Source organism: Salvelinus fontinalis, chromosome 9, assembly GCF_029448725.1.
Source record: "Salvelinus fontinalis isolate EN_2023a chromosome 9, ASM2944872v1, whole genome shotgun sequence".
Lineage (NCBI taxonomy): Eukaryota > Metazoa > Chordata > Actinopteri > Salmoniformes > Salmonidae > Salvelinus > Salvelinus fontinalis.
Genome location: NC_074673.1, coordinates 2,422,732 through 2,447,396, shown reverse-complemented (window position 1 = coordinate 2,447,396; position 24,665 = coordinate 2,422,732). Strand labels below are relative to the sequence as shown.

The window sequence follows — 24,665 nt, the reverse complement described above, 5'->3', positions numbered from 1 at the left end:
TTGCGGCAGGGAGACCTGAAAAGAGACTGTCCCGTATGAGGCAGGTAGAGAGGCCTCCTGTCTTCTCAGAGATACGCCAAGGCAGCTGAAGGTGGAGAGGCCCAGGGCGGGAATGGGATGAAGGGATGCCAATAGTGAGGAAATTGGCGAGGAGATGGACAACATAAGGAAGCCTGTTGACATTCAGCTAGACCCAACAGATGTGTTGAATATTCCAGGGCTTCTCACAGCAGGCAGACAGAAGTAGTACCGTCCCTCCCAACAGACTCTGAAGAGATGCCAGGTGTCAGGATGGAGGAGCAGCACCTTGAAAGCGGAGATGATGTCGGCTTTGGCAAGCCAAGCTACATGGCCAGCAAGTTTAATGACAGTGATGGCATGGTTGACTGTGGCATACTGCAAGGGGAAGACAAGATTGTTGACGCTGGAGACTGAAGATTCGTGGGGGGGGGGGAGATCGATTATACGATTCTTGACATAATACTTTTGAGTAGCAATTCCTAGGGGACTGATGTGGTAGGTGGAGAATGGCAGGGAGGAGAAAGGACAAATCATAAACCTCTGCTTCACCTCTTTGGCCAGAACGGAGGAAACAACTTCTGGCTCATCAAGTGCAGAAGTGAGGAGTGCAAGGACTATAGATGAGATGGAGAAAACCCAATTCAGGCCGTCAAGCAAATCGGACAAAGGAGGGGTCAGGGTGAAGGTCCAAGTCCACAGCCACGGTGGTGACATTGTTGGGGGGGCAAGGATTGCCAGCAGTCATTGATCAGCAGAAGAGTGGGTTTGAGGGCAGTAGATGCGGGCGGCAGGACATAGCGCAATGGAAGGCCCTTGGCAGGGGCGGAGCCATGGCATCCAATATGTTAATGGGCTGTTACTGGGCAGAAGCTCTGTGTTCACCACCCCGACCCCCCAAACCGGGAGCCCACGTACAGGTGGAACATCTCAGCCTTGTCGTCATTACGATGAAGAGGATCCCTTTTCCCAGTGCTTCTTCTGTAGGTTGGAGATGGTCCAACAAGACTAGAGGCCTGGTTTTACATGCCTAGACATGCCGAGACAACAGACCTCAGCCATCTGGTTAGAGTTGGGGTTTCCCTGATAATGGAGAAGAGAGTGTCTGGAATTTGGTCTGAAAACATCTCAGAATCCAAGGCTGTGAAATCAATCTCCATTGTACATGAAGTAAGTAAGCTAACCTAAAGTATCACTTTTGATAAATCAAACACAGTGTCTTGCATGTAACGCAAAACAGAGAGGAGGAATGACTGTTTGGTCAGGTTACGTAGGGTGGTAGTGGTGATTAAATAAGTATTGAGGTATTGCTCGCCTGAGGTAGAGTACCTCATGATAATCTGTAGACCACACTATCTACCAAGAGAGTTCTCATATATATTATTCGTAGCCGTCTTTTTACCACCCCAGAATGAAGTTGGCACCAAGACCACTCTCAACCAACTCTATAAGGCCATAAGCAAAGAAGAAAATGCTCACTCAGAAGCGGCGCTCCTAGTGGCCGGTGACTTTAACTTCACTAGTGTTGGGGGCAGCATTCGGAATTTTGGAAAGCGTGCCCAAATTAAACTGTCTGCTACTCAGACCCAGAAGATAGGATATGCATATAATTAGTAGATGTGGATAGAAAACACTCTAAAGTTTCAAAAACTGTTAAAATTATGTCTGTGAGTATAACAGAACTGATATGGCAGGCGAAACCCAGAGGACAAACCATCCCCCCAAACAAATCAGCCTACCACTATTTTCAATGGCTCTCACTTTTATTCTAAGGCCAAGTCCTCCCAGATTGCAGTTCCTAGGGCTTCCACTAGATGTCAACAGTCTTTAGAAAGAGTTTCAGGCTGGTTTTTGGAAAAATTAGCCAGAAATTGTAGTTTTTTCAGGTGGCTCCCATTTTGGCTGTAGTGTTTCCAAGCGTGTGGAAGAGAACGCGTTCTTTGGTATTTTTCTCTGGTAAAGACAATAACGATTCTCCGTCTTAAATGTTATTGTTTATTTACGTATTAGGGTACCTAAGGTTTGATTATAAACGTTGTTTGACTTGTTTGGAAAAGTTTATTAGTAACGTTTGGGATTCATTTTGTATGTATTTTGATGGAGGGAAACTGGGTGGATTATTGACTGAAGCGCACCAGCTAAACTGAGTTTTTATGGATATAAAGAAGGACATTATCGAACAAAAGGACCATTGTGATGTAACTGGGACCTTTTGGAGTGCCAACAGAAGAAGATCATCAAAGGTAAGGCATTTTTTATATCGCTATTTCTGACTTTCGTGGCGCACCTGCCTGGTTGAAATATGTTTTTCATGTGTTTGTATGTGGGGCACTGTCCTCAGATAATCGCATGGTGTGCTTTCGCCGTAAAGCCTTTTTGAAATCTGACACAGCGGCTGGATTAAAAAGAAGTTAAGCTTTATTTTGATGTATTACACTTGTGATTTTATGAAAGTCACCGGCTGCTGTGTAGAGACTTCATGATGTCATCAGCTGCTGTGTAGAGGCTTCATGATGTCACCAGCTGCTGTGTAGAGGCTTCATGATGTCACCAGCTGCTGTGTAGAGGCTTCATGATGTCACCAGCTGCTGTGTAGAGGCTTCATGATGTCACCAGCTGCTGTGTAGAGGCTTCATGATGTCACCAGCTGCTGTGTAGAGGCTTCATGATGTCACCAGCTGCTGTGTAGAGGCTTCATGATATCACTGGCTGCTCTTTAGAGGCTTCAGGGTCAGAAGAATGGGTTTCTCTGGCAACAAGATCAACTGAAAGGTACTGTGGACCTCCACCTGACGCTGTTTATCTACTCTGAAGTTCTCCAGCATCTGTAGAGACAGAGAAACAGGTACAGTTTTACAACCACATGTTCTGTCTTCCTGTCACATTCTACTATTGGAAGGAAAAAAAGTAGTTGAAACTAAATGAAAGTTAAATCAAAACGAAATAGGTTGTTTGAACTAAAGTAGTCCAACTAGAGTAGTCCGACTAGAGTAGTCCGACTAGAGCAGTCCGACTAGAGCAGTCCGACTAGAGCAGTCCGTCTAGTCGCCCGACTAGAGTAGCCCGACTAGAGTAGCCCGACTAGAGTAGCCCGACTAGAGCAGTCCGACTAGAGCAGTCCGACTAGAGCAGTCCGACTAGAGCAGTCCGACTAGAGCAGTCCGACTAGAGCAGTCCGACTAGAGCAGTCCGACTAGAGCAGTCCAGCTAGAGCAGTCCGACTAGAGCAGTCCGACTAGAGCAGTCCGACTAGAGCAGTCCGACTAGAGCAGTCCGACTAGAGCAGTCCGACTAGAGCAGTCCGACTAGAGCAGTCCGACTAGAGCAGTCCGACTAGAGCAGTCCGACTAGAGCAGTCCACCTAGAGCAGTCCGACTAGAGCAGTCCGACTAGAGCAGTCCGACTAGAGCAGTCCGACTAGAGCAGTCCGACTAGAGCAGTCCGACTAGAGCAGTCCGACTAGAGCAGTCCGACTAGAGCAGTCCGACTAGAGCAGTCCGACTAGAGCAGTCCGACTAGAGCAGTCCGACTAGAGTAGTCCGACTAGAGTAGTCCAACTAGAGCAGTCCAACTAGAGTAGTACAGCTAGAGTAGTCCAACTAGAGTAGTCCAACTAGAGTAGTCCAGCTAGAGTAGTCCAGCTAGAGTAGTCCAACTAAAGTAGTCCAACTAGAGTAGTCCAGCTAGAGTAGTCCAACTAAAGTAGTCCAACTAGAGTAGTCCAACTAGAGTAGTCCAACTAGAGTAGTCCAACTAGAGCAGTCCAGCTAGAGTAGTCCAACTAGAGTAGTCCAACTAGAGTAGTCCAACTAGAGTAGTCCAGCTAGAGTAGTCCAGCTAGGGTAGTCCAGCTAGGGTAGTCCAACTAGGGTAGCCCAACTAGAGTAGCCCGACTAGAGTAGCCCGACTAGAGTAGCCCGACTAGAGTAGCCCGACTAGAGTAGCCCGACTAGAGTAGTCCGACTAGAGTAGTCCGACTAGAGTAGTCCGACTAGAGCAGTCCGACTAGAGCAGTCCGACTAGAGCAGTCCGACTAGAGCAGTCCGACTAGAGCAGTCCGACTAGAGCAGTCCGACTAGAGCAGTCCGACTAGAGCAGTCCGACTAGAGCAGTCCAGCTAGAGCAGTCCAGCTAGAGCAGTCCAGCTAGAGCAGTCCAGCTAGAGTAGTCCAGCTAGAGTAGTCCAACTAAAGTAGTCCAACTAGAGTAGTCCAACTAGAGTAGTCCAGCTAGAGTAGTCCAACTAGGGTAGTCCAACTAGGGTAGTCCAACTAGAGTAGTCCAACTAGAGTAGTCCGACTAGAGTAGCCCGACTAGAGTAGCCCGACTAGAGTAGCCCGACTAGAGTAGTCCGACTAGAGTAGTCCGACTAGAGTAGTCCGACTAGAGTAGTCCAACTAGAGTAGTCCAACTAGAGTAGTCCAGCTAGAGTAGTCCAGCTAGAGTAGTCCAACTAGAGTAGTCCAACTAGAGTAGTCCAGCTAGAGTAGTCCAACTAGAGTAGTCCAACTAGAGTAGTCCAGTTAGAGTAGTCCAGCTAGAGTAGTCCAGCTAGAGTAGTCCAGCTAGAGTAGTCCAACTAGAGTAGTCCAGCTAGAGTAGTCCAACTAAAGTAGTCCAACTAGAGTAGTCCAACTAGAGTAGTCCAACTAGAGTAGTCCAACTAGAGTAGTCCAACTAGAGTAGTCCAACTAGAGTAGTCCAACTAGAGTAGTCCAGCTAGAGTAGTCCAGCTAGAGTAGTCCAGCTAGAGTAGTCCAGCTAGAGTAGTCCAACTAGAGTAGTCCAACTAGAGTAGTCCAGCTAGAGTAGTCCAGCTAGAGTAGTCCGACTAGGGTAGTCCGACTAGAGTAGTCCGACTAGAGTAGTCCGACTAGAGTAGCCCGACTAGAGTAGCCCGACTAGAGTAGCCCGACTAGAGTAGTCCGACTAGAGTAGTCCGACTAGAGTAGTCCAACTAGAGTAGTCCAACTAGAGTAGTCCAGCTAGAGTAGTCCAGCTAGAGTAGTCCAACTAGAGTAGTCCAACTAGAGTAGTCCAACTAGAGTAGTCCAGCTAGAGTAGTCCAACTAGAGTAGTCCAGTTAGAGTAGTCCAGCTAGAGTAGTCCAGCTAGAGTAGTCCAGCTAGAGTAGTCCAGCTAGAGTAGTCCAACTAGAGTAGTCCAACTAGAGTAGTCCAACTAGAGTAGTCCACCTAGAGTAGTCCACCTAGAGTAGTCCAACTAGAGTAGTCCACCTAGAGTAGTCCAGCTAGAGTAGTCCAGCTAGAGTAGTCCAGCTAGAGTAGTCCAACTAGAGTAGTCCAACTATAGTAGTCCAACTAAAGTAGTCCAACTAGAGTAGCCCAACTAGAGTAGTCCAACTAGAGTAGTCCAACTAGAGCAGTCCAATTAGAGCAGTCCAACTAGAGCAGTCCAACTAGAGTAGTCCAGCTAGAGTAGTCCAACTAGAGTAGTCCAACTAGAGTAGTCCAGCTAGAGTAGTCCAACTAGAGTAGTCCAACTAGAGTAGTCCAGTTAGAGTAGTCCAGCTAGAGTAGTCCAGCTAGAGTAGTCCAACTAGAGTAGTCCAACTAGAGTAGCCCAACTAGAGTAGTCCAACTAGAGTAGCCCAACTAGAGTAGTCCAACTAGAGTAGTCCAACTAGAGCAGTCCAACTAGAGCAGTCCAACTAGAGCAGTCCAACTAGAGTAGTCCAACTAGAGTAGTCCAACTAGAGTAGTCCAACTAGAGTAGTCCAACTAGAGTAGTCCAGCTAGAGTAGTCCAGCTAGAGTAGTCCAACTAGAGTAGCCCAACTAGAGTAGTCCAACTAGAGTAGTCCGACTAGAGTAGTCCAACTAGAGTAGTCCGACTAGAGTAGTCCGACTAGAGTAGTCCGACTAGAGTAGTCCGACTAGAGTAGTCCGACTAGAGTAGCCCGACTAGAGTAGCCCGACTAGAGTAGCCCGACTAGAGTAGTCCGACTAGAGTAGTCCGACTAGAGTAGTCCGACTAGAGTAGTCCAACTAGAGTAGTCCAACTAGAGTAGTCCAGCTAGAGTAGTCCAGCTAGAGTAGTCCAACTAGAGTAGTCCAACTAGAGTAGTCCAGCTAGAGTAGTCCAACTAGAGTAGTCCAACTAGAGTAGTCCAGTTAGAGTAGTCCAGCTAGAGTAGTCCAGCTAGAGTAGTCCAGCTAGAGTAGTCCAACTAGAGTAGTCCAACTAGAGTAGTCCAACTAGAGTAGTCCAACTAGAGTAGTCCACCTAGAGTAGTCCACCTAGAGTAGTCCAACTAGAGTAGTCCACCTAGAGTAGTCCAGCTAGAGTAGTCCAGCTAGAGTAGTCCAGCTAGAGTAGTCCAACTAGAGTAGTCCAACTAGAGTAGTCCAACTAGAGTAGTCCAACTAGAGTAGTCCAACTAGAGTAGCCCAACTAGAGTAGTCCAACTAGAGTAGTCCAACTAGAGCAGTCCAATTAGAGCAGTCCAACTAGAGTAGTCCAACTAGAGTAGTCCAGCTAGAGTAGTCCAACTAGAGTAGTCCAACTAGAGTAGTCCAGCTAGAGTAGTCCAACTAAAGTAGTCCAACTAGAGTAGTCCAACTAGAGTAGTCCAACTAGAGTAGTCCAACTAGAGTAGTCCAACTAGAGTAGTCCAACTAGAGTAGTCCAACTAGAGTAGTCCAACTAGAGTAGTCCAGCTAGAGTAGTCCAACTAGGGTAGTCCGACTAGAGTAGCCCGACTAGAGTAGCCCGACTAGAGTAGCCCGACTAGAGTAGTCCGACTAGAGTAGTCCGACTAGAGTAGTCCGACTAGAGTAGTCCAACTAGAGTAGTCCAACTAGAGTAGTCCAGCTAGAGTAGTCCAGCTAGAGTAGTCCAACTAGAGTAGTCCAACTAGAGTAGTCCAGCTAGAGTAGTCCAACTAGAGTAGTCCAACTAGAGTAGTCCAGTTAGAGTAGTCCAGCTAGAGTAGTCCAGCTAGAGTAGTCCAGCTAGAGTAGTCCAACTAGAGTAGTCCAACTAGAGTAGTCCAACTAGAGTAGTCCAACTAGAGTAGTCCACCTAGAGTAGTCCACCTAGAGTAGTCCAACTAGAGTAGTCCAACTAGAGTAGTCCACCTAGAGTAGTCCAGCTAGAGTAGTCCAGCTAGAGTAGTCCAACTAGAGTAGTCCAACTAGAGTAGTCCAACTAGAGTAGTCCAACTAGAGTAGTCCAACTAGAGTAGCCCAACTAGAGTAGTCCAACTAGAGTAGTCCAACTAGAGCAGTCCAATTAGAGCAGTCCAACTAGAGTAGTCCAACTAGAGTAGTCCAGCTAGAGTAGTCCAACTAGAGTAGTCCAACTAGAGTAGTCCAGCTAGAGTAGTCCAACTAAAGTAGTCCAACTAGAGTAGTCCAACTAGAGTAGTCCAACTAGAGTAGTCCAACTAGAGTAGTCCAACTAGAGTAGTCCAACTAGAGTAGTCCAACTAGAGTAGTCCAGCTAGAGTAGTCCAGCTAGAGTAGTCCAGCTAGAGTAGTCCAGCTAGAGTAGTCCAACTAGAGTAGTCCAACTAGAGTAGTCCAGCTAGAGTAGTCCAGCTAGAGTAGTCCGACTAGGGTAGTCCGACTAGAGTAGTCCGACTAGAGTAGTCCGACTAGAGTAGCCCGACTAGAGTAGCCCGACTAGAGTAGCCCGACTAGAGTAGTCCGACTAGAGTAGTCCGACTAGAGTAGTCCGACTAGAGTAGTCCAACTAGAGTAGTCCAACTAGAGTAGTCCAGCTAGAGTAGTCCAGCTAGAGTAGTCCAACTAGAGTAGTCCAACTAGAGTAGTCCAACTAGAGTAGTCCAGCTAGAGTAGTCCAACTAGAGTAGTCCAACTAGAGTAGTCCAGTTAGAGTAGTCCAGCTAGAGTAGTCCAGCTAGAGTAGTCCAGCTAGAGTAGTCCAACTAGAGTAGTCCAACTAGAGTAGTCCAACTAGAGTAGTCCACCTAGAGTAGTCCACCTAGAGTAGTCCAACTAGAGTAGTCCACCTAGAGTAGTCCAGCTAGAGTAGTCCAGCTAGAGTAGTCCAGCTAGAGTAGTCCAACTAGAGTAGTCCAACTATAGTAGTCCAACTAAAGTAGTCCAACTAGAGTAGCCCAACTAGAGTAGTCCAACTAGAGTAGTCCAACTAGAGCAGTCCAATTAGAGCAGTCCAACTAGAGTAGTCCAACTAGAGTAGTCCAGCTAGAGTAGTCCAACTAGAGTAGTCCAACTAGAGTAGTCCAGCTAGAGTAGTCCAACTAGAGTAGTCCAACTAGAGTAGTCCAGTTAGAGTAGTCCAGCTAGAGTAGTCCAGCTAGAGTAGTCCAACTAGAGTAGTCCAACTAGAGTAGCCCAACTAGAGTAGTCCAACTAGAGTAGCCCAACTAGAGTAGTCCAACTAGAGTAGTCCAACTAGAGCAGTCCAACTAGAGTAGTCCAACTAGAGCAGTCCAACTAGAGTAGTCCAACTAGAGTAGTCCAACTAGAGTAGTCCAACTAGAGTAGTCCAGCTAGAGTAGTCCAGCTAGAGTAGTCCAACTAGAGTAGCCCAACTAGAGTAGTCCGACTAGAGTAGTCCGACTAGAGTAGTCCAACTAGAGTAGTCCGACTAGAGTAGTCCGACTAGAGTAGTCCGACTAGAGTAGTCCAACTAGAGTAGTCCGACTAGAGTAGCCCGACTAGAGTAGCCCGACTAGAGTAGCCCGACTAGAGTAGTCCGACTAGAGTAGTCCGACTAGAGTAGTCCGACTAGAGTAGTCCAACTAGAGTAGTCCAACTAGAGTAGTCCAGCTAGAGTAGTCCAGCTAGAGTAGTCCAACTAGAGTAGTCCAACTAGAGTAGTCCAGCTAGAGTAGTCCAACTAGAGTAGTCCAACTAGAGTAGTCCAGTTAGAGTAGTCCAGCTAGAGTAGTCCAGCTAGAGTAGTCCAGCTAGAGTAGTCCAACTAGAGTAGTCCAACTAGAGTAGTCCAACTAGAGTAGTCCAACTAGAGTAGTCCACCTAGAGTAGTCCACCTAGAGTAGTCCACCTAGAGTAGTCCAACTAGAGTAGTCCACCTAGAGTAGTCCAGCTAGAGTAGTCCAGCTAGAGTAGTCCAGCTAGAGTAGTCCAACTAGAGTAGTCCAACTAGAGTAGTCCAACTAGAGTAGTCCAACTAGAGTAGCCCAACTAGAGTAGTCCAACTAGAGTAGTCCAGCTAGAGTAGTCCAACTAAAGTAGTCCAACTAGAGTAGTCCAACTAGAGTAGTCCAACTAGAGTAGTCCAACTAGAGTAGTCCAACTAGAGTAGTCCAACTAGAGTAGTCCAGCTAGAGTAGTCCAGCTAGAGTAGTCCAGCTAGAGTAGTCCAGCTAGAGTAGTCCAACTAGAGTAGTCCAACTAGAGTAGTCCAGCTAGAGTAGTCCAGCTAGAGTAGTCCGACTAGGGTAGTCCGACTAGAGTAGTCCGACTAGAGCAGTCCGACTAGAGCAGTCCGACTAGAGCAGTCCACCTAGAGCAGTCCGACTAGAGCAGTCCGACTAGAGCAGTCCGACTAGAGCAGTCCGACTAGAGCAGTCCGACTAGAGCAGTCCGACTAGAGCAGTCCGACTAGAGCAGTCCGACTAGAGCAGTCCGACTAGAGCAGTCCGACTAGAGTAGTCCAACTAGAGCAGTCCAACTAGAGTAGTACAGCTAGAGTAGTCCAACTAGAGTAGTCCAACTAGAGTAGTCCAGCTAGAGTAGTCCAGCTAGAGTAGTCCAACTAAAGTAGTCCAACTAGAGTAGTCCAGCTAGAGTAGTCCAACTAAAGTAGTCCAACTAGAGTAGTCCAACTAGAGTAGTCCAACTAGAGTAGTCCAACTAGAGCAGTCCAGCTAGAGTAGTCCAACTAGAGTAGTCCAACTAGAGTAGTCCAACTAGAGTAGTCCAGCTAGAGTAGTCCAGCTAGGGTAGTCCGACTAGGGTAGTCCGACTAGAGTAGCCCGACTAGAGTAGCCCGACTAGAGTAGCCCGACTAGAGTAGCCCGACTAGAGTAGCCCGACTAGAGTAGTCCGACTAGAGTAGTCCGACTAGAGTAGTCCGACTAGAGTAGTCCGACTAGAGTAGTCCAACTAGAGTAGTCCAGCTAGAGTAGTCCAGCTAGAGTAGTCCAACTAGAGTAGTCCAGCTAGAGTAGTCCAACTAGAGTAGTCCAACTAGAGTAGTCCAGCTAGAGTAGTCCAGCTAGAGTAGTCCACCTAGAGTAGTCCAGCTAGAGTAGTCCAGCTAGAGTAGTCCAGCTAGAGTAGTCCAGCTAGAGTAGTCCAACTATAGTAGTCCAACTAGAGTAGTCCAACTAGAGTAGCCCAACTAGAGTAGTCCAACTAGAGTAGTCCAACTAGAGCAGTCCAATTAGAGCAGTCCAATTAGAGTAGTCCAACTAGAGTAGTCCAGCTAGAGTAGTCCAACTAGAGTAGTCCAACTAGAGTAGTCCAGCTAGAGTAGTCCAACTAGAGTAGTCCAACTAGAGTAGTCCAGTTAGAGTAGTCCAGCTAGAGTAGTCCAGCTAGAGTAGTCCAACTAGAGTAGCCCGACTAGAGTAGCCCGACTAGAGTAGCCCGACTAGAGCAGCCCGACTAGAGCAGTCCGACTAGAGCAGTCCGACTAGAGCAGTCCCACTAGAGCAGTCCGACTAGAGCAGTCCGACTAGAGCAGTCCGACTAGAGCAGTCCGACTAGAGCAGTCCGACTAGAGCAGTCCGACTAGAGCAGTCCGACTAGAGCAGTCCGACTAGAGCAGTCCGACTAGAGCAGTCCGACTAGAGCAGTCCGACTAGAGCAGTCCGACTAGAGCAGTCCGACTAGAGCAGTCCGACTAGAGCAGTCCGACTAGAGCAGTCCAGCTAGAGCAGTCCAGCTAGAGCAGTCCAGCTAGAGTAGTCCAGCTAGAGTAGTCCAACTAAAGTAGTCCAACTAGAGTAGTCCAACTAGAGTAGTCCAGCTAGAGTAGTCCAACTAGGGTAGTCCAACTAGAGTAGTCCAACTAGAGTAGTCCGACTAGAGTAGCCCGACTAGAGTAGCCCGACTAGAGTAGCCCGACTAGAGTAGTCCGACTAGAGTAGTCCGACTAGAGTAGTCCGACTAGAGTAGTCCAACTAGAGTAGTCCAACTAGAGTAGTCCAGCTAGAGTAGTCCAGCTAGAGTAGTCCAACTAGAGTAGTCCAACTAGAGTAGTCCAGCTAGAGTAGTCCAACTAGAGTAGTCCAACTAGAGTAGTCCAGTTAGAGTAGTCCAGCTAGAGTAGTCCAGCTAGAGTAGTCCAGCTAGAGTAGTCCAACTAGAGTAGTCCAACTAGAGTAGTCCAACTAGAGTAGTCCAACTAGAGTAGTCCACCTAGAGTAGTCCACCTAGAGTAGTCCACCTAGAGTAGTCCAACTAGAGTAGTCCACCTAGAGTAGTCCACCTAGAGTAGTCCAGCTAGAGTAGTCCAGCTAGAGTAGTCCAACTAGAGTAGTCCAACTAGAGTAGTCCAACTAGAGTAGTCCAACTAGAGTAGTCCAACTAGAGTAGTCCAACTAGAGTAGCCCAACTAGAGTAGTCCAACTAGAGCAGTCCAATTAGAGCAGTCCAACTAGAGTAGTCCAACTAGAGTAGTCCAGCTAGAGTAGTCCAACTAGAGTAGTCCAACTAGAGTAGTCCAGCTAGAGTAGTCCAACTAAAGTAGTCCAACTAGAGTAGTCCAACTAGAGTAGTCCAACTAGAGTAGTCCAACTAGAGTAGTCCAACTAGAGTAGTCCAACTAGAGTAGTCCAACTAGAGTAGTCCAACTAGAGTAGTCCAGCTAGAGTAGTCCAGCTAGAGTAGTCCAGCTAGAGTAGTCCAGCTAGAGTAGTCCAACTAGAGTAGTCCAACTAGAGTAGTCCAGCTAGAGTAGTCCAGCTAGAGTAGTCCGACTAGGGTAGTCCGACTAGGGTAGTCCGACTAGAGTAGTCCGACTAGAGTAGCCCGACTAGAGTAGCCCGACTAGAGTAGCCCGACTAGAGTAGTCCGACTAGAGTAGTCCGACTAGAGTAGTCCGACTAGAGTAGTCCGACTAGAGTAGTCCAACTAGAGTAGTCCAACTAGAGTAGTCCAGCTAGAGTAGTCCAGCTAGAGTAGTCCAACTAGAGTAGTCCAACTAGAGTAGTCCAGCTAGAGTAGTCCAACTAGAGTAGTCCAACTAGAGTAGTCCAGTTAGAGTAGTCCAGCTAGAGTAGTCCAGCTAGAGTAGTCCAGCTAGAGTAGTCCAACTAGAGTAGTCCAACTAGAGTAGTCCAACTAGAGTAGTCCACCTAGAGTAGTCCACCTAGAGTAGTCCAACTAGAGTAGTCCACCTAGAGTAGTCCAGCTAGAGTAGTCCAGCTAGAGTAGTCCAGCTAGAGTAGTCCAACTAGAGTAGTCCAACTATAGTAGTCCAACTAAAGTAGTCCAACTAGAGTAGCCCAACTAGAGTAGTCCAACTAGAGTAGTCCAACTAGAGCAGTCCAATTAGAGCAGTCCAACTAGAGTAGTCCAACTAGAGTAGTCCAGCTAGAGTAGTCCAACTAGAGTAGTCCAACTAGAGTAGTCCAGCTAGAGTAGTCCAACTAGAGTAGTCCAACTAGAGTAGTCCAGTTAGAGTAGTCCAGCTAGAGTAGTCCAGCTAGAGTAGTCCAACTAGAGTAGTCCAACTAGAGTAGCCCAACTAGAGTAGTCCAACTAGAGTAGCCCAACTAGAGTAGTCCAACTAGAGTAGTCCAACTAGAGCAGTCCAACTAGAGTAGTCCAACTAGAGCAGTCCAACTAGAGTAGTCCAACTAGAGTAGTCCAACTAGAGTAGTCCAACTAGAGTAGTCCAGCTAGAGTAGTCCAGCTAGAGTAGTCCAACTAGAGTAGCCCAACTAGAGTAGTCCAACTAGAGTAGTCCGACTAGAGTAGTCCGACTAGAGTAGTCCGACTAGAGTAGTCCGACTAGAGTAGTCCGACTAGAGTAGTCCGACTAGAGTAGTCCGACTAGAGTAGCCCGACTAGAGTAGCCCGACTAGAGTAGCCCGACTAGAGTAGTCCGACTAGAGTAGTCCGACTAGAGTAGTCCGACTAGAGTAGTCCAACTAGAGTAGTCCAACTAGAGTAGTCCAGCTAGAGTAGTCCAGCTAGAGTAGTCCAACTAGAGTAGTCCAACTAGAGTAGTCCAACTAGAGTAGTCCAACTAGAGTAGTCCAGTTAGAGTAGTCCAGCTAGAGTAGTCCAGCTAGAGTAGTCCAGCTAGAGTAGTCCAACTAGAGTAGTCCAACTAGAGTAGTCCAACTAGAGTAGTCCAACTAGAGTAGTCCACCTAGAGTAGTCCACCTAGAGTAGTCCAACTAGAGTAGTCCACCTAGAGTAGTCCAGCTAGAGTAGTCCAGCTAGAGTAGTCCAGCTAGAGTAGTCCAACTAGAGTAGTCCAACTAGAGTAGTCCAACTAGAGTAGTCCAACTAGAGTAGTCCAACTAGAGTAGCCCAACTAGAGTAGTCCAACTAGAGTAGTCCAACTAGAGCAGTCCAATTAGAGCAGTCCAACTAGAGTAGTCCAACTAGAGTAGTCCAGCTAGAGTAGTCCAACTAGAGTAGTCCAACTAGAGTAGTCCAGCTAGAGTAGTCCAACTAAAGTAGTCCAACTAGAGTAGTCCAACTAGAGTAGTCCAACTAGAGTAGTCCAACTAGAGTAGTCCAACTAGAGTAGTCCAACTAGAGTAGTCCAGCTAGAGTAGTCCAGCTAGAGTAGTCCAGCTAGAGTAGTCCAGCTAGAGTAGTCCAACTAGAGTAGTCCAACTAGAGTAGTCCAGCTAGAGTAGTCCAGCTAGAGTAGTCCGACTAGGGTAGTCCGACTAGAGTAGTCCGACTAGAGTAGTCCGACTAGAGTAGCCCGACTAGAGTAGCCCGACTAGAGTAGCCCGACTAGAGTAGTCCGACTAGAGTAGTCCGACTAGAGTAGTCCGACTAGAGTAGTCCAACTAGAGTAGTCCAACTAGAGTAGTCCAGCTAGAGTAGTCCAGCTAGAGTAGTCCAACTAGAGTAGTCCAACTAGAGTAGTCCAGCTAGAGTAGTCCAACTAGAGTAGTCCAACTAGAGTAGTCCAGTTAGAGTAGTCCAGCTAGAGTAGTCCAGCTAGAGTAGTCCAGCTAGAGTAGTCCAACTAGAGTAGTCCAACTAGAGTAGTCCAACTAGAGTAGTCCACCTAGAGTAGTCCACCTAGAGTAGTCCAACTAGAGTAGTCCACCTAGAGTAGTCCAGCTAGAGTAGTCCAGCTAGAGTAGTCCAGCTAGAGTAGTCCAACTAGAGTAGTCCAACTATAGTAGTCCAACTAAAGTAGTCCAACTAGAGTAGCCCAACTAGAGTAGTCCAACTAGAGTAGTCCAACTAGAGCAGTCCAATTAGAGCAGTCCAACTAGAGTAGTCCAACTAGAGTAGTCCAGCTAGAGTAGTCCAACTAGAGTAGTCCAACTAGAGTAGTCCAGCTAGAGTAGTCCAACTAGAGTAGTCCAACTAGAGTAGTCCAGTTAGAGTAGTCCAGCTAGAGTAGTCCAGCTAGAGTAGTCCAACTAGAGTAGTCCAACTAGAGTAGCCCAACTAGAGTAGTCCAACTAGAGTAGCCCAACTAGAGTAGTCCAACTAGAGTAGTCCAACTAGAGCAGTCCAACTAGAGTAGTCCAACTAGAGCAGTCCAACTAGAGTAGTCCAACTAGAGTAGTCCAACTAGAGTAGTCCAACTAGAGTAGTCCAGCTAGAGTAGTCCAGCTAGAGTAGTCCAACTAGAGTAGCCCAACTAGAGTAGTCCAACTAGAGTAGTCCGACTAGAGTAGTCCAACTAAAGTAGTCCAACTAGAGTAGTCCAACTAGAGTAGTCCGACTAGAGTAGTCCAACTAGAGTAGTCTAGTTGAATTGTTTTAAGATGGTCATACCATAGATCATTTAGCTATTTGATTTTGAATTTTAGAACCCATTTAAGTATAAAAATTCTTAGAAGGCAGCTATGAATAAGCATACCGACATAGAAGCTTTGAATAAAATACTTGAGTTGAATTCGGATCTGGGGAACGATATGGACAACGAGGATTTTGATATGGACAACGAGAATTTTGATATGGACAACGAGAATTTTGATATGGACAACGAGGATTTTGATATGGACAACGAGAATTTTGATATGGACAATGAGGATTTTGATATGGACAACGAGAATTTTGATATGGACAATGAGGATTTTGATATGGACAACGAGGATTTTGATATGGACAACGAGAATTTTGATATGGACAACGAGGATTTTGATATGGACAATGAGGATTTTGATATGGACAACGAGGATTTTGATATGGACAACGAGGATTTTGATATGGACAACGAGGATTTTGATATGGACAATGAGGATTTTGATATGGACAACGAGGATTTTGCTTTCTAGAAGGACTGGATCTACTTTAAGGTCTGTAAATAAATTGTTTTCATGACTTTATATAGCTCATTTACTATATGTATTTCATTTTTCATCAGTTGTCTGCTTTTAGTGCTTTGGATTTAGTTTATATAAGCCTATGTAACAAAGTCATTTCAATGATATATCATTCCAAAGTAGTTATTGTCTATGTTTCATATTAGTTCCCTGGTTGCTGTTCTAAGTTCCAGGACACTAAGTCTCATGGCCATTGTTTATTTGTGGTTGTCACCTCTGCCTTCGTCTACAAAGTGTTACTGTTTGCATGGTGTGTGTGCTTCACACCTTCTATGTGAGTCACTGTACAGATAAAGTTCAGGCTTGGTGTTTTTACTTTACAGTAATGTCGTTTAGTGAATGTAGTCAACTGTAATTCTGTGTCTTACAACAATATATCCCTTTATTCCCCACAGAGTTGAGGATGCAGAGGATTTGGATGAAGACGTTTGGGAAACACCGCTCCCCAGCAAGCGCCCCCTACCAGGTCAAGGTCTTCCTCCCCTCCCCAGCAAGCGCCCCCTACCAGGTCAAGGTCTTCCTCCCCTCCCCAGCAAGCGCCCCCTACCAGGTCAAGGTCTTCCTCCCCTCCCCAGCAAGCGCCCCCTACCAGGTCAAGGTCTTCCTCCCCTCCCCAGCAAGCGCCCCCTACCAGGTCAAGGTCTTCCTCCCCTCTGCTATGTCAATCACCCGGTCTGCAGGCCCTGGCACCACTCCCCTCTGCTATGTCTATCACCCTGTCTGCAGGCCCTGGCACCACCCCCCTTCTGCTATGTCAATCACCCCGTCTGCAGGCCCTGGCACCACCCCCCCTCTGCTATGTCAATCACCCTGTCTGCAGGCCCTGGCACCACCCCCCCTCTGCTATGTCAATCACCCTGTCTGCAGGCCCTGGCACCACCCCCCCTCTGCTATGTCAATCACCCTGTCTGCAGGCCCTGGCACCACCCCCCCTCTGCTATGTCAATCACCCTGTCTGCAGGCCCTGGCACCACTCCCCCTCTGCTATGTCAATCACCCTGTCTGCAGGCCCTGGCACCACCCCCCCTCTGCTATGTCAATCACCCTGTCTGCAGGCCCTGGCACCACTCCCCCTCTGCTATGTCAATCACCCCGTCTGCAGGCCCTGGCACCACTCCCCTCTGCTATGTCAATCACCCTGTCTGCAGGCCCTGGCACCACCCCCCCTCTGCTATGTCAATCACCCTGTCTGCAGGCCCTGGCACCACTCCCCCTCTGCTATGTCAATCACCCTGTCTGCAGGCCCTGGCACCACCCCCCCTCTGCTATGTCAATCACCCTGTCTGCAGGCCCTGGCACCACTCCCCCTCTGCTATGTCAATCACCCCGTCTGCAGGCCCTGGCACCACTCCCCTCTGCTATGTCAATCACCCTGTCTGCAGGCCCTGGCACCACTCCCCTCTGCTATGTCAATCACCCCGTCTGCAGGCCCTGGCACCACTCCCCCTCTGCTATGTCAATCACCCTGTCTGGGGCACCACCCCCCTCTGCTATGTCAATCACCCTGTCTGGGGCACCACTCCCCCTCTGCTATGTCAATCACCCCGTCTGGGGCACCACTCCCCCTCTGCTATGTCAATCACCCTGTCTGGGGCACCACTCCCCCTCTGCTATGTCAATCACCCTGTCTGGGGCACCACTCCCCTCTGCTATGTCAATCACCCTGTCTGCAGGCCCTGGCACCACCCCCCCTCTGCTATGTCAATCACCCTGTCTGGGGCACCACCCCCCTCTGCTATGTCAATCACCCTGTCTGGGGCACCACTCCCCCTCTGCTATGTCAATCACCCCGTCTGGGGCACCACTCCCCCTCTGCTATGTCAATCACCCTGTCTGGGGCACCACTCCCCCTCTGCTATGTCAATCACCCCGTCTGGGGCACCACTCCCCCTCTGCTATGTCAATCACCCTGTCTGGGGCACCACTCCCCCTCTGCTATGTCAATCACCCTGTCTGGGGCACCACTCCCCTCTGCTATGTCAATCACCCTGTCTGCAGGCCCTGGCACCACCCCCCCTCTGCTATGTCAATCACCCTGTCTGCAGGCCCTGGCACCACTCCCCCTCTGCTATGTCAATCACCCTGTCTGCAGGCCCTAGCACCACTCCCCCTCTGCTATGTCAATCACCCTGTCTGCAGGCCCTGGCACCACCCCCCCTCTGCTATGTCAATCACCCTGTCTGCAGGCCCTGGCACCACTCCCCCTCTGCTATGTCAATCACCCTGTCTGCAGGCCCTGGCACCACTCCCCCTCTGCTATGTCAATCACCCTGTCTGCAGGCCCTGGCACCACCCCCCCTCTGCTATGTCAATCACCCTGTCTGCAGGCCCTGGCACCACCCCCCCTCTGCTATGTCAATCACCCTGTCTGCAGGCCCTGGCACCACTCCCCCTCTGCTATGTCAATCACCCTGTCTGCAGGCCCTGGCACCACTCCCCCTCTGCCAGTTCATCTGGAGGTGCAGGAATCAAGGCCTCAACAGAGAAGAGGCAAAGGAAGCAGCACAGCAGAGGGAGAGGCAGAGAGGCAGAGGAAGCAGCACAGCAGAGGGAGAGGCAGAGAGGCAGAGGAAGCAGCACAGCGGGGGAGGGGCAGAGGAAGCAGCACAGCAGAGGGAGAGGCAGTGGAAACAGCACAGGAGAGGCATAGGAAGCAGCACAGCAGAGGGAGAGGCAGAGAGGCAGAGGAAGCAGCACAGCAGAGAGAGAGGCAGAGGAAGCAGCACAGCAGAGAGAGAGGCAGAGGAAGCAGCACAGCAGAGAGAGAGGCAGAGGAAGCAGCACAGCAGAGAGAGAGGCAGAGGAAACAGCACAGGAGAGGGAGAGGCAGAGAGGCAGAGGAAGCAGCACAGGAGAGAGAGAGGCAGAGGAAGCAGCACAGCAGAGAGAGAGGCAGAGGAAACAGCACAGGAGAGGGAGAGGCAGAGAGGCAGAGGAAGCAGCACAGGAGAGAGAGAGGCAGAGGAAACAGCACAGGAGAGGGAGAGGCAGAGAGGCAGAGGAAGCAGCACAGCAGAGAGAGAGGCAGAGGAAGCAGCACAGCAGAGAGAGAGGCAGAGGAAGCAGCACAGCAGAGAGAGAGGCAGAGAGGCAGAGGAAGCAGCACAGCAGAGGGAGAGGCAGAGAGGCAGAGGAAGCAGCACAGGAGAGAGAGAGGCAGAGGAAACAGCACAGGAGAGGGAGAGGCAGAGGAAGCAGCACAGCAGAGAGAGAGGCAGAGGAAGCAGCACAGCAGAGAGAGAGGCAGAGGAAGCAGCACAGCAGAGAGAGAAGCAGAGAGGCAGAGGAAGCAGCACAGCAGAGGGAGAGGCAGAGAGGCAGAGGAAGCAGCACAGCAGAGGGAGAGGCAGAGAGGCAGAGGAAGCAGCACAGCAGAGGGAGAGGCAGAGAGGTAGAGGAAACAGCACAGGAGAGGGAGAGGCAGAGAGGCAGAGGAAGCAGCACAGGAGAGGGAGAGGCAGAGAGGCAGAGGAAGCAGCACAGCAGAGAGAGAGGCAGAGAGGCAGAGGAAGCAGCACAGCAGAGAGAGAGGCAGAGAGGCAGAGGAAGCAGCACAGCAGAGAGAGAGGCAGAGGAAGCAGCACAGCAGAGAGAGAGGCAGAGAGGCAGAGGAAGCAGCACAGCAGAGGGAGAGGCAGAGAGGCAGAGGAAGCAGCACAGCAGAGGGAGAGGCAGAGGAAGCAGCACAGCAGAGGGAGAGGCAGAGGAAGCAGCACAGCAGAGGGAGAGGCAGAGAGGCAGAGGAAGCAGCACAGCAGAGAGAGAGGCAGAGGAAGCAGCACAGCAGAGAGAGAGGCAGAGGAAGCAGCACAGCAGAGAGAGAGGCAGAGAGGCAGAGGAAACAGCACAGGAGAGGGAGAGGCAGAGAGGCAGAGGAAGCAGCACAGGAGAGGGAGAGGCAGAGAGGCAGAGGAAGCAGCACAGCAGAGAGAGAGGCAGAGAGGCAGAGGAAGCAGCACAGCAGAGAGAGAGGCAGAGAGGCAGAGGAAGCAGCACAGCAGAGAGAGAGGCAGAGAGGCAGAGGAAGCAGCACAGCAGAGAGAGAGGCAGAGGAAGCAGCACAGCAGAGGGAGAGGCAGAGAGGCAGAGGAAGCAGCACAGCAGAGAGAGAGGCAGAGAGGCAGAGGAAGCAGCACAGCAGAGAGAGAGGCAGAGGAAGCAGCACAGCAGAGAGAGAGGCAGAGAGGCAGAGGAAGCAGCACAGCAGAGAGAGAGGCAGAGGAAGCAGCACAGCAGAGGGAGAGGCAGAGAGGCAGAGGAAGCAGCACAGCAGAGAGAGAGGCAGAGGAAGCAGCACAGCAGAGAGAGAGGCAGAGGAAACAGCACAGCAGAGAGAGAGGCAGAGAGGCAGAGGAAGCAGCACAGCAGAGAGAGAGGCAGAGAGGCAGAGGAAGCAGCACAGCAGAGGGAGAGGCAGAGAGGCAGAGGAAGCAGCACAGCAGAGGGAGAGGCAGAGGAAGCAGCACAGCAGAGGGAGAGGCAGAGAGGCAGAGGAAGCAGCACAGCAGAGGGAGAGGCAGAGAGGCAGAGGAAGCAGCACAGCAGAGGGAGAGGCAGAGGAAGCAGCACAGCAGAGGGAGAGGCAGAGAGGCAGAGGAAGCAGCACAGCAGAGGGAGAGGCAGAGGAAGCAGCACAGAAGAGGGAGAGGCAGTGGAAGCAGCACGGTACACTACAAAAGTTTTTATACTTTTCTAAACAACATTTACGTCATGAATTTAGCAGGTGCTGTCGACAGATCAATTGAAAAAAGTGATTTGAGACAACGCTGGCGGAACAAGACGTAGCTACAAACAGAACGGAGTTAAATGGTTCCAGTCTGCCATGAAGCATTTATCCATGTAAGAGTCCAGCTACATTTTCAGATATTATACGTTTCTAAGTTTGTCAGAAAATCGTTTTCATTGCAAGTTAAAGTGTACTGTTAGCTAGCTAGCGAACGTTAGCTTGCCAGCTCGCTAGCTAACGTTACGTGTTTGATCTGTGAAGTAATATTATTCAAATCAGATATTAATTTGCATTCTTCATTAGAGCCTAATGTTATCTAGCTAACATTGAACCTGGTAGATTAGCTTTAGCTACCTGGACATTTAGACTATAGCTATGACAATGTTTGTATTGGTTGGTAGTAGTATGACTATACCGTTTTATTGTTTAGCTAGCTAGCGACATGTCTAAACAAAACACTTTGCCAGATGACCCATCAAGTTAGCCAGGTGTGTCTATTGTATTTCATGAACATGTCTAGATAATAGAGACCCATCCACTTATCTAGATGTGTCTGGGGGGTGATTACAGCCATCTATTGTATTACATCATACATGTCTAGACAATAGAGACCCATCCACTTATCTAGATGTGTCTGGGGGTGATTACAGCCATCTATTGTATTACATCATACATGTCTAGACAATAGAGACCCGTCCACTTAGCTAGATGTGTCTGGGGGTGATTACAGCCATCTATTGTATTTCATGAACATGTCTAGATAATAGAGACCCGTCCACTTAGATAGATGTGTCTGGGGGTGGGGGGGGGGTTACAGCCATCTATAGTATTACATCATACATGTCTAGACAATAGAGACCCGTCCACTTAGCTAGATGTGTCTGGGGGTGGGGGGGGGGGTGGGGGGGTGGGGGGGGGGGGGGGTTACAGCCATCTATAGTATTACATCAACATGTCTAGATAATAGAGACCCGTCCACTTAGCTAGATGTGTCTGGGGGTGATTACAGCCATCTATTGTATTACATCATACATGTCTAGACAATAGAGACCCATCCACTTAGCTAGATGTGTCTGGGGGGTGATTACAGCCATCTATTGTATTTCATGAACATGTCTAGATAATAGAGACCCGTCCACTTATCTAGATGTGTCTGGGGGGTGATTACAGCCATCTATTGTATTACATCATACATGTCTAGACAATAGAGACCCATCCACTTAGCTAGATGTGTCTGGGGGGTGATTACAGCCATCTATTGTATTTCATGAACATGTCTAGATAATAGAGACCCATCCACTTATCTAGATGTGTCTGGGGGTGATTACAGCCATCTATTGTATTACATCATACATGTCTAGATAATAGAGACCCGTCCACTTATCTAGATGTGTCTGGGGGTGATTACAGCCATCTATTGTATTTCATCAACATGTCTAGATAATAGAGACCCGTCCACTTATCTAGATGTGTCTGGGGGTTTTAGCATTTCTTTCACATGACCCATCGATTTAGATAAGTGTGTCTGGATAAGCATCATCTAATAATTATAACATATATTTATCTGGACACGTTCTGCTTTTGATATTGCTACTATAGTAACCATTTCACTGTACTGTTTACATCTTCTGTATCCTGTGCATGTGACAAATCAACTTTTTATTTTATTTGGTATTGTGTGTGTTTACCGGAGACGGTAATGTGAAGAACAACATGACCTGATTAGGATGTAGGGACTAGATCAAGTATATTTTTACCTGCAGTTTTTTTTACCTGCAGTTTTTCCTTATTGTAGGCTACTACTTTTACCACGTTTAGTTTTGAAATCTTTGGTTGATTACTAAACTAATCACTCTGTTTAGCAAATATCTTAAAGAGATGGATGGGGCTAAGGTTTAAGAGGGTCTAAATGATGCTGAATGGGTGTAGACAAAGACGAGCTCTCCAGTAGGTACCAAAAGATTCAAGGGCCATTTTCTCAAAAGTGGGGTTACAAGTTTATCAACTTTCAAAGCAGAATTACTTTCCCATCGTTCTTCAACTGCAGTGTGTGATATGCCATTTTCTTGCTCTAGGTTTCTACTTTTATCCAATAAAAAAAAAAAAAAAATCTAATTTTGCTACATAAGACCAAATCCAGGTGGCCAGTCACATATTTAACCCCTTACTTCTGTTGTTTCAAAGCGACCTTCACATGTCCATGTGTTTGTATAACCTTCAGACGAGTCCCCTGGCACTTGTGGGGGTCGTAGAGAGCACAACTGTGTTTGTGAGAGTCTCCCCTTTCCATAGATGGGTCATATTAGTATTTGGACGCTACAAACATTTTCGTGAGAAGACAGATTTTCGCGATGTCTCATGGTCTGACAGACATCGCTGTAGCTCGGTAGCTCGGTAGCTCGGTAGCTCTGTAGCTCTGTAGCTCTGTAGCTCGGTAGCTCGGTAGCTCTGTAGCTCTGTAGCTCGGTAGCTCGGCCACTTTCCGCCACAGATGCGGACGGCCGACGTGGATTAAGATGCAAAAAAAACCTGATATCTCTAGCTTAAACTGACAGATTTTGATATAATTATTTGTAATATGTATATATATATATTAGATTGACTCTTAAGGATTTGAATCAGTCGAACGTTGATCCTCACATGAATAAGAAAGAGCTGCATCTCCGTCTCAGCAATGCGCCGTCCGAGACACTGTCTGGGTCCAAACCCGAAGCCCAAGCTCCTGAAGTACTGGTTCTCTGTCCGCAGCCAGCGGGACGGGAGGTACTTCTCAGGTCTGGGGAACACATCTGGGTCTCTACCCATCGCATAAAGACCCAACTGGACCAGAGTCTAGAGAGAGTGAGAACACACCATATAACATACTGCCCTCCCAAACCATCAAGTCTCTGATCAACTGGAAAGACAGTAGCTACCGTATGTCATAGGTTGTCTCCTCTTACCCCACAAGGTATGTGATAGTTCTGAATGACGATATCCTCTGTAATGTATCTCTGTAAGCTGACTGCAACCGGATGAAGCCTGACAGACAGAAGAAGATGGTGACATTCTTAATGCTTAACCAGTAGGTGGCCCAGACATCTCAACAGATGAAGAGTATAGATGTTAATCTGAAATTCATCTCTAAAAGTGATCATTGTTACTTGACTTCTGCCTAACCACCATTAGGTGGTTGCACCATTGCAATGACGTAAAAACATATTCAGTAATGACATGATATATACTGTGACTAATGTCAATATGCCTTGTCCACTGCTGTTTTGGTTAGTGATTATTGCCTTATTTCACTGTAGAGCCTCTAGCCCTGCTCAATATGCCTTAGTTAACCCTTCAGTTCCACCTCCCACACATGTGGTGACCTCACCTGATTTAAATGATGAGTCTAGAGACAATATCTCTCTCATCGTCACTCAATGCCTAGGTTTACCTCCACTGTATTCACATCCTACCATCATCTCTCAATGCCTAGGTTTACCTCCACTGTATTCACATCCTACCATATTTTTGTCTGTACATTATGCCTTGAATCTATTCTACCGTGCCCAGAAACCTGCTCCTTTTACTCTCTGTTCCGAATGTACTAGACGACCAGTTCTTATAGCCTTTAGCCGTACCCTAATCCTACTCCTCCTCTGTTCCTCTGGTGATGTAGAGGTTAATCCAGTCCCTGCAGTGCCTAGCTCCACTCCCCAGGCGCTCTCATTTGTTGACTTCTGTAACCGTAAAAGCCTTGGTTTCAGTCTTGACCAGCACAAAAACATCCTGTGGCGTTCTCCATTAGCATCAAATAGCCCCCGCGATATGCACATTTTCAGGGAAGATAGGACCCAATATACACAGGCAGTTAAGAAAACAAAGGCTAGCTTTTTCAAAGAGAAATTTGCATCCTGCAGGACAAACTCCAAAATGTTCTGGGACACTGTAGAGTCCATGGAGAATAAGAGCACCTCCTCCCAGCTGCCCACTGCACTGAGGCAAGGAAACACTGTCACCACTGATAAATCCACGATAGATAAGAATTTCAATAAGCATTTTTCTACGTCTGGCCATACTTTCCACCTGGCTACCCCTACCCCGGTCAACAGCCCTGCACCCCCCACAGCAACTTGCCCAAGCCTCTCCCATTTCTCCTTCACCCAAATCTAGATAGCTGATGTTCTGAAAGAGCTGCAAAATCTGGATCCCTACAAATCAGCCCGGCTAGACAATCTGTACCCTCTCTTTCTAAAATTATCCGCCGCAATTGTTGCAACCCCTATTACTAGCCTGTTCAACCTCTCTTTCATATCGTCTGAGATTCCCAAAGATTGGAAAGCTGCCGCGGTCATCCCCCTCTTCAAAGGGTGTGACACTCTAGACCCAAACTGCTACAGACCTATATATATATATATATATATATATATATATATATATATATATATATATATATATATATATATATATAAGGTCTTCGAAAGCCAAG

General features: G+C 48.2%; 1 protein-coding gene across 1 annotated transcript in view; it reads right to left on the bottom strand.

Annotated features, from left to right (window-relative positions):
• Positions 1–2,414: 2,414 nt before the first annotated feature.
• Positions 2,415–24,665, bottom strand: part of LOC129861891 (cholesterol side-chain cleavage enzyme, mitochondrial) — a 47,684-nt gene continuing 25,433 nt past the window's right edge. The window contains exons 7-9 of the mRNA XM_055933071.1: positions 23,146–23,224; positions 22,844–23,035; positions 2,415–2,843 (exon numbers count right to left, since the gene is read on the bottom strand). Coding sequence (XP_055789046.1) covers positions 2,721–2,843; positions 22,844–23,035; positions 23,146–23,224 — 394 coding nt within the window. The 3' untranslated portion in view covers positions 2,415–2,720. The remainder of the gene's footprint in view (positions 2,844–22,843; positions 23,036–23,145; positions 23,225–24,665) is intronic.